The sequence below is a fragment of the Mchenga conophoros genome, linkage group LG17 (genome assembly GCF_057382185.1).
Source record: "Mchenga conophoros isolate Kocher_MC1m ecotype Shallow Benthic linkage group LG17, M_conophoros_male_GT1.1, whole genome shotgun sequence".
In the NCBI taxonomy this organism is placed as follows: Eukaryota; Metazoa; Chordata; class Actinopteri; order Cichliformes; family Cichlidae; genus Mchenga; species Mchenga conophoros.
Window position 1 is genome coordinate 167192 of NC_140542.1, and position 9228 is coordinate 176419.

Sequence of the window (9228 nt, forward strand, 5' to 3'; positions counted from 1 at the left end):
TTCCATTCTCTTTCGCTTATCGATTCAGGGTCGCGAGGAGGGCTGGAGCCTATACCAGCTAGGACAACAGGCAGGGTACACCCAAGACAGGCCACATAGGGCCAGTTTGTACAACTGATCAATTCTGTATTTTTGAGAACCAAAAACAGATTATAGCCACACACCTCTATTTGCGTCTTTGTATTTAGGAATATCTCACGAGTACCCCCTGCTGCAACCCGGTTTAACTGCAGCTAATTGCTGTACATTGGCGTTAACAGGATGTGGAAAAGCTCTTGTAGACATGTTGAGTTTCTTGGTTGTAGAAGCAGTCAAATGAACACTGCAGAAAGACATCGTTCAGTTAACCTGCACCATGAGCGGGACTAACGACAATATCGAGCAGATCTAAGCCAAAGTCCCTGACATCTCCTTTGGGTGGAGCGTCATAGTTTCTCTTTTCTGCGCATCTTGTTCATGTCTTTTCTTTTCTTTACAATTTGCAAAGCTTCAATCCTGACATTGAATTGAAAACATGTGACACACTCAGTCACACACTTGGTCTTCATGGGACAATAACCCAGACATCTTGGAAACATTCACTTAATGACCTCCTTTTCATGAAGGAGTATATCTCAGAATATAAACCATAGTTTGTATTAACTTCACTCCACTCGTTAGCTCTAAAAAAAAAGAAAAGAAGAAGAAGCAGATTCCAGATCTGAAAAGTAAAGCCAATGTATTCCGCATTCTTTATAATGGCCAGCAGGGGGCAACTCCTCTGGTTTCAAAGAGAAGTCTGGATAAAAACAGCTATGGGCTCTCATGCATATGTCCTCAGTTCACAGTCACATAAATCTCTTGTTTGTCACGTCCATTCTCAAAACAACAACAACAACAACGTGGTGATGACTGAAATTTCACAATAAAGCGTCACCAAACAACTGGAGAAGTCCATCTTTTATATACAGCGTATGGCTTCACCCCACTTCTAAACACACAGCAAAGCCAGTATCAAAGCAGACGTGCTCAGCTGATTTCTATTCAGATTAATAACATGCTGATCCATGAGAGGTCATGTTAACAGAAGCCTGTTAAAAATCTGCTCTGCCATTATTTAAGACCTGCAGCCTGCGCTCGGACTGGTGGGTCAGCTACTTCACTCCAGTGAGCCTGACATGTCAGAGTGACGACGGAAAAGTACAGTTTTCAGATCAGCTTGTGATTTTGGATTCGCCTTCGTACTTTCGCCTGAAAATATTTCACTGGATAAACGGCGACGTTGAAAGTGCCACACTGATCCCAGCACTTCCTTTAAAAACAAACACGCAGGGCTGGAACGTGTGGACTTTGGTCCACTTCGGAGAGAGACTGTACAATTTTTAACCAGCCAAATCAAACCTGGGGACTGACTGAGGACGTGCTGAGTGTGCGCACCGATCATACATGGCGCTGTTTTTACTCGGGAGACGTGGCTTTAAGAGAGCCATGACAGCGATCCGGCCGTACTGGTAACAGTTCTTACTGTCTTCATACTGTGTGCACTGTGAAATGACACGCACGACTCTGCAAGGACAAACTGCACAGAGCTGCAGAGACCACGCAGGAAATGCGTTGGGTTTTCTTGCAGTCGTAGTTCTTGCCTCGAGGTTTGTTTGATTCCAGTCCACTAGATGGTGTAGTATGCCCCACTCACTACAACATAGTGTTTATGAACCAACTGTGATATTACGACAGTATCGATTATATATACCTATAAAAACTGATGTAACAGCCATTTATATTTAATGCGAGTTTAATGTCTGTATTCGTCTTCATCATGGCCACACTGTGTCCTTTATCTGTCACAAATATTACATAAATATAATATTCTAACACGTTTTAATGTCGTAAATTATACTTTGCAAATATTTTAAATGCAGAAAAGGGGGTTAAATTATTATATTATATTATATTATATTGTCGATCTGGTGAATAACTGTTAGGGATGTTTTTGTTTAATAGCAAATAATAACAATAAAGTTCCTTTTTCATCCTTTATCCTTCCGTGACTGTCTTTCAAATTAAAGCTAAACACCTTGCTTGTAGACGGATAATATTTAGAATAATCTCATCGTCATTTAATGCATAAAGTGTTTGCCTCGAGGCTTTTGCAGGAGTAAATCTTGATATTATAGATGTGTTAGACTGCAAAACATTACCTTTAAAAAGATTACTGCGGGTTTTTTTTTGTTTGTTTTGTTTTGTTTTTAAAGGATGGAGAAATATCACAGTCGCGCACATAAATATATGACTGCCATCACGTGATGGTAAATAACCACCAGCAACTATGAGCTGTTGCAAACACTGTTATCTCTGAACATGTAATTTGCCAGTAGGTTAGTTTTATTCAGTAAATGAATAATTGCTGCATCTGAACTGCTTATAATCAAAACTCATATGAGTTCATGTACACCTTTTGTTTTATTCAAGTACTGTTGTTGGCGCACTTTACTCAGAGCCTTTGATTTTCACAGCTTTGAAATGTGTTCTGCAGTAATGTAGGTAGAACATTTACAGTTCATCCCAGCAAAATAGCTTTAATAGTAACAGAGACCAAGAATAAGAGCGTGCCATACATCAGCATTCTAAATCTACAGGAACAGATGCTGTCAACGAGGGTTAAGCTGAACAATGGTTCCACTTTTCAAACCTGCTTTTAAGGGCCCATAAAACCCAAGATTCTTCTATTCTCATAAAAGGTGAACAATGTGATTGCTGTAATTGTCCTAACAAAGGACGACTTTATCTTTGGTTGTAACATTCAAAGTAACTATCCCACCTTATTCTGCTATCCACAGCTCATTTTGACTGCCACCGTCTCCTCGTGTGTTTCCCTGCAGCTCTTCAGTGGCCTCAGGCAAGAAGCCTGTTAATGGAGTGGATCTGTACTACGAGCAGACAGGCAGAGGAAAACATGCTGTGCTGTTGCTTCCTGGCGCTCTGGGTAAGTACAAGCACACGCCTCCTTTTAATGTAGAAAAGAAGTTTGGCTATATGGGAAGACATCAAAATCTTTATACTCAAAATATCTCTGTTGTAAGAATAGCATATCATTCAGTACAGTTTGAGTCCTTTAAGCATCTAAAAGAAAAACTGCTATATTTCTACCACAGGAAGCACAAAGACGGATTTTGGTCCTCAGCTTAAGTCTCTGGCCAAAGAACGCTTCACTGTAGTTGGCTGGGATCCCCGCGGGTATGGACAATCCCGTCCCCCAGACAGAGACTTCCCCCCTGACTTTTTTGAGAGGGATGCGAAGGATGCAGTTGATCTTATGAAGGTTTGCTGATAAACTCAGGGTGAAAATGATTACCAATCTGACCTTTACAGGTTACAGAGAAGCCCCTTCTCTGGGGGGCATGTGAAAGAAAGGAACATATGGGGACTGATAAACTTCATGCTCAGTTCAGCGTGTCGTAAAATGATAAAGGTCTAGAATTCATTCAAAATGGAAAATAAGTTAAATTCTGCAATCCAAAACCTGCTAGATTTTACTACAGTCTAATATCTGGATAAATATTAGAAAGCAATACTAATCCTAATTTTTTTTTTTTTTTTAGCCACATATCGAGTTTTACCATTTATGGAAACTCCCATAACAAAACAGATAATGTATTGGCAGGAAATTACCTTAAAAAATTACCTGGACCTTTTCTTTTTGGTCTTTCTTTTCTTTTCTTTTTTGCGCAGTTTAGAGAAAGTGTTTAAAGCACAATTAATAAATTATTATATACAGTTAGTGTATATGCCTCCTCTATTCTCTGCTTTGTGTTCTGATCAAAATTTAGGCAACCCTGACTTAAATGATGTCTAATCCACAGTCCGATTCTAATACTAAGACATGTTATTTTCATACACCAATATTAAAATTCCTGGTTTACGAAGCTATATCCTTCTTTTACCCTTCAGTAATGAACATGACAAAAAGCCCCTGTCTGGGGTTTTAGTTTCCGGTATGAGGCTACAAACAAACCCCCTCCTTTCAGTACTTATTTACTGCAATATTTTGTATGCCAATCAAATTGCTTTTTGACCATCATCATAACTCTTATGAAAATATACATTTTGAAATCACTGGCAACCTATGAGCTACACGTACAGTGTGTGAAATTAGAAGGCTGCAGAATCCAACACAGCTGTTGTATGTTGGTAAGCTTTAATAATATTTTAATATTCTCTTTGATTTTTCTCTTTGATCTTGTTATTGTATACTATATGTTCCAATAGTGGATACTCATGTTACACACAGCCAAAGTTGCGAAAAAGATTGTAAATACTAGATGCATACAAGTAATCTTCACAGGCACATTATTCTGGCCCCGCCCACCTGTTATTCAAATTTGAGTGATGATTCAAAACAGAAAATTTAAAGGCCACCCCCACCCCCCACCACCAACCATTTGCATGGTTCACTGTTCAAAATGTCTTAGAACTGTGAATCATGCAGGAAGGATTCTGTCAAATAGGTTTCTCACAATATCTGTACATTCAGAAGCATGAAGACTAATTGTCTTCTGCATTATTTACTGCATTTCATGATTTATATATCACAATTCATACACAGATAAATGTACAACTGTCTGGTCTTGCAGTTAAAGAAAGTTTTTGCATTTTTTTACAACAGCAAGTTGTGTTACTGCTTTGACACAACCTACTTTTTTTTTTTAAAATCATTTCTTTGGCAGACACTGGGATTCGGCAAGTTCTCCCTGCTTGGGTGGAGTGACGGGGGAATCACGGCTCTGGTTGCAGCCGCAAGGAACCCCGATCTGATCAACAAGATGGTCGTGTGGGGAGCCAATGCTTTTGTTTCTCAGCAGGACCTCAAGCTTTACAATGGTGTGTCACGTTTTATTGCCTTGGACAAGTGGCAAGTTATTCGAGCTACAAATTGGCTTTCACTTGAATATGTGCGCGTTGTGTGTTTGTGTGTGAACGGTTATGTTGTGGGAACACTCAGAGGTGCGTGATGTCTCCAAATGGAGTGCGAGGATGAGGCAACCCATGGAGGAGGTGTATGGGGTGCAAGTCTTTGCTAAACTGTGGGAGGCCTGGGTGGATGGAATCGCACAGTTTGTCCACAGACCAGAAGGTGATGGCTCTGTGCTGTTGCAGGCACACTAGACAATCTGAAAAGACACTTGTTAATTTTGTCTCTTACTAATGCAGATAATCTGAATGTTTCCTTTTTGCTCTCTGGTTAGGAAGCATCTGCATGGAACTTCTGCCCCTGATCAGCTGTCCAACCCTCATCATCCATGGAGAGAAAGACCCCATGGTGCCAATTCTCCACCCTGAGTACCTCCTCAAACACATCAAAGGTTCACGGTGAGAACGCACAATAATATTACCACAAATTGATGAATTTCACTTTTAGGTACAAGCTAAATCAAGATTTTCATCCCCAAATCTAGATTGCATTTAATGCCAGAGGGGAAACACAACCTCCACCTGAGGCATGCTGATGAATTCAACACACTGGTGGAAGACTTCCTAGAAGAGTGAAACCACGGCTTCATTATTCGACTGTGGAGAAAAAGAGTTGGTGTTACTTTAAAAATAAAATGTAGAATGTGAATTGTAATGTTATTTTGATTATTTTTTTATGATGCAATCTTCATTTGGAATGTTAGATTTAATAAAAAAAAAAAAATAGAAATATGCGAAACAGCTTTTTACACAAATTAAAGTTACAATTTAATGTAAATAAATTCCATTTGTAACAAAAATCTGGGTTCCATCCAGCTACAGACCTGTGACAACTGTCTTTTTTTTTTTTTTTTTTTTTTTTTTTTTTTTCTCTCCTTTTTTCTGCCTGTCCCATTTGGTTCTTTAGCCATCAGAATTGTTGTCTGAAGACCAACAAGGATACCCAATGGATTTACTTTGCCAAATGGATCATCGTGGCATTGCCGTATTGGTCCATTTGGTCGATCTTTGTTTTTATTATTTATTATATTTTATTTTCAGATGTTACAGACGGGACAGACATGAGTGAGGGATAGGAAAGGGAGAAAGAAAGAGGAAGGAAAGGAAAAACAGAAGGGGGGAGGGACAGTGAGAAAGGGGGGGAGAAAAAAAAATAAAAATCTCCTGGATCACCTGTTGAGAGAAGAATAGAAAACAAGCAAAAAAGACAAAAAAACAAAACAAAGCAACATACTAAACACAACACCATCGCATTAATCTAGCTAAGTGTAAACAGCAGTAAATACTAAATATTCAATGTTGTTGTGCAGCACGCAGGACAGATGTGCTTCGAAGTAGCAGCCAAGAAAGGTGTAATTTGGGTCTACGAGCAGTGAACACCCGTGTGCATACCTGTGTGGATCAGCGCGCTTGTATTCCAAAGGTTTCTCCATGTAACGATCTGCTAGGGAGTGTGGGGGGCCACAGCCCCGTCCTCCAGGGTATGAAGCAGGTATGGAGGAGATCAAAACTCCAGACATCCAGAGGCCCCCAGAACACAAGAGACCAAGGAAGACCAACAGAGGGGCAGCCGTGCCACTGTCCCAGTAAGAGCTGAGGAGAGTCCCAGATGAGGGTTCACTCAGCAGCCGCGGAGCAGAAGCCAGAGGGAGTTGCAGTGACGCGCCCATGAGCTCCGCCGGCCGCCAGCTGTGCCTGAGTGACCGAGCCCCAGGCCGAGAGGCCGGGGGCACCCCACCTCCGAAGGGGCCCGAGCGAGCCCCAGGCTCCAGGCCCCGATAAGCGGCCGCCAAGGAGTGAGCCGGTGTGTACCTGGACGCCCACCCCCAGACACAAAGAACCACCAACGCACCGACACCTGAGGGAGTCCGACACCTGAGGGAGTCCGCCACCGGCAGGGGAAGTGGTGGTGGGTGGAGATAGGCCTCCAAACCTTGGAGGGCCTGAGATGTCCCCAGAGAGGTGGCGCCTGACACCCAACCTGACATATAGACACAGACATACAGGCACACACAGACACAAACATCCATTCCCACCCTCATGCTCTCATATGCACTCACTCCACACTCAACCAACGTGGAGACAGACATAAAGAGACGCTGTACACACGATCACACTCCCCAAGCGTACTCTACAAACCGGGTCTAGGTACCCTTGCCCCTGGAGGGGGGAACTGCACCCAGACCCAGGTGGTGTTACCCTTTTCCCTGCGGTGGGGAGAGGCAGACCACCCCGACTCCGTAGCAGCAGGGAGGCCCCACACTCCAGACCGCAGTCGGACGGCCAACTCCTCCTAGCCCTCCCGCTCCAGCAGGCCGCAGAGAATGGGGGTGGGAGAAGACTCTAAACCTCCCTCCACCCGCTCATTGTAGTGTTGATGTATGTGTGTTCTAAGGTGCAATTAAAACCCAGGAGGGCATGGAGCTACCTGCCAAGGAGCAGCAGGTAAGCGCATAGTCCCTCCTGATAGCCCTCAATGTCTAAGTGTGTTTAAAATTGAGAGGTGGGCAACGACGCCAGGGGTGAGGTGTATACGATGATGGTAATTTGGACTCCGTGATTGTGCCCACCCCCAAGATAAAATGGGATAAAATTGAGGCAGAGGCAGCCAGAAGGGGACAGAGGGGGGGGGGGGGGTAGCCTCCTCTGCACCCTGGTGACATACCCCTACTCCAAGGCCCTGCATGTGTGGGTGGTTGTGGTGGAGCGGGAAGAGGGAGGCAGCTGGAGATGGGGAGGGAAGGAAGGGAGGGGCAGGTAACCCCTCCCTGGGGCCAGCTCCCCCGCTGACCCCAGTAGGCACTCCCACACGCCAGGGAAAGGGGGCCCAGGCCCATCCAGACCGGGGCCCAGTGCAGCAGCGCCCCCCGGCCCCACAGAGCCCGGGACAGTCCACCCAACCCCACCACAGAGAAAACTGCACCCACCCCACCATCCACTCATCTTCCAGACTACATAAGACAGTAAACGTCCAGGCTGAGATCTTCCTCCACCTCTCCTGTATCTCCCCCTCCTGCAGAGAGTTCCTGAGGGGAGGAAAGCTCCTGCAAGATGTGACCATCTCCCCCACCAGTTGAAGGGCCCCCAGGTGGCTCGACGCACCGGCGGCACCCTGCTCCAGGGCTGGGCCCCCATGCACCCATCCGCCCACAACCCCGGCAACACACCAACCAGGACCCAAGCCCCCGAGGCCCGGCCCGGGCCCCAGCCCAGAGACGGAGCGCCCCCAGAACCTCACGCCCATCCCGGACCCACCCAGGGCCAGCCAGGCTACCAGGTCAGTAACCCACGTCCGTCAGCACAGACCCTCCCCTAGCCCCGCTGCACGCAGCCACGAGGAAACAGTCACCCGAGAGCCAAAAGAGCCCCCAACCGGACATGACCGCTACCCCGGGTTGAGCCCCCCAAGGAAGATGCCTCCGGGGAACCCCCCCGACGCCCTAAGCCTGTCCCTACCCCCACACCAATCACAACAGTGAAGGCGGGACCAAACTATGACCCCCCACCCCCACTAGGTGATGGAGCTGATCAAAGGAGCCCAGAGCAATTGATCTGATGTGGTGGCAGAGGCTGTATCAAGACTAATGTAATCTAATAGATAATTTCTATATTGGTTAGAATTAAGATTATTTTTATTTTTCCAGTTCATGAGGACTGTTTTCTTGGCTATGCATAGGGCAGTGAAAATCATATGGGCTATATTCTTTTCTGAAGTGACATTATCTAAGCTGCCCAACAAACACACTAAGGGGGAAGTTGGAATGTTACATTTCAGACACTTTGATAAGTCTTCACATATCTCGCGCCAAAACTTTTGCACTGGTGGACAGAACCAAAGAGCGTGAATGTAATTGTGACAACTGTCTTTAACAGGATGCTCTGAAGCAAAGTTTACTAAAAATGTGTCAAGGGCTCAGCAGGTCAAAGGCTTTATTTGAAGAGGAGAAACATTACTACCATCTTTAAATATTGTACATTTATTTGACAAGGAAAGCTCAAAGCATCACCTTCAAGGGCTGAAGCAAGACTTCAGTGGTAAAATCCCTGAGGCCCCAGTGTTAAAATGCTTATAAGCTCACAGCAAAATAAAGATTTTTACAGTCCGGTACAAGAAAACGTTTTGGCCACAAGAATAAAATATTTACCAATAAAACTCTTATAAAGTCTCTGCTATTTCATAGAGGGTGCCACTGTAAGAAAGTGTCATTAAAAGCTAATATATGTGTCTTAATTCACACTGAATGTGTAATAGGGATCTAGTGCGGCACCAAGATCGGT

General features: G+C 44.5%; 1 protein-coding gene across 1 annotated transcript; it reads left to right on the top strand.

Moving 5' to 3' along the window:
* Positions 1–1033: 1033 nt before the first annotated feature.
* On the top strand, positions 1034–5606 carry LOC146554770 (serine hydrolase BPHL-like). The gene is made up of 7 exons (XM_085251842.1): positions 1034–1490; positions 2862–2965; positions 3135–3301; positions 4707–4860; positions 4982–5113; positions 5226–5349; positions 5436–5606. The coding sequence occupies exons 1-7, from the start codon at positions 1426–1428 to the stop codon at positions 5524–5526; spliced, it is 837 nt and encodes a 278-aa protein (XP_085107968.1). The 5' UTR covers positions 1034–1425; the 3' UTR covers positions 5527–5606.
* Positions 5607–9228: the final 3622 nt, after the last annotated feature.

Bases quoted from the DNA above. Each gene is read 5' to 3' on its own strand.
- LOC146554770 (XM_085251842.1), top strand. From the start codon at position 1,426: ATGGCGCTGTTTTTACTCGGGAGACGTGGCTTTAAGAGAGCCATGACA. The intron at 1,491-2,861 runs GTAACAGTTCTT...GTTTCCCTGCAG, and splicing joins ACAGCGATCCGGCCGTACTG to CTCTTCAGTGGCCTCAGGCA. The intron at 5,350-5,435 runs GTGAGAACGCAC...CCCCAAATCTAG, and splicing joins AAACACATCAAAGGTTCACG to ATTGCATTTAATGCCAGAGG.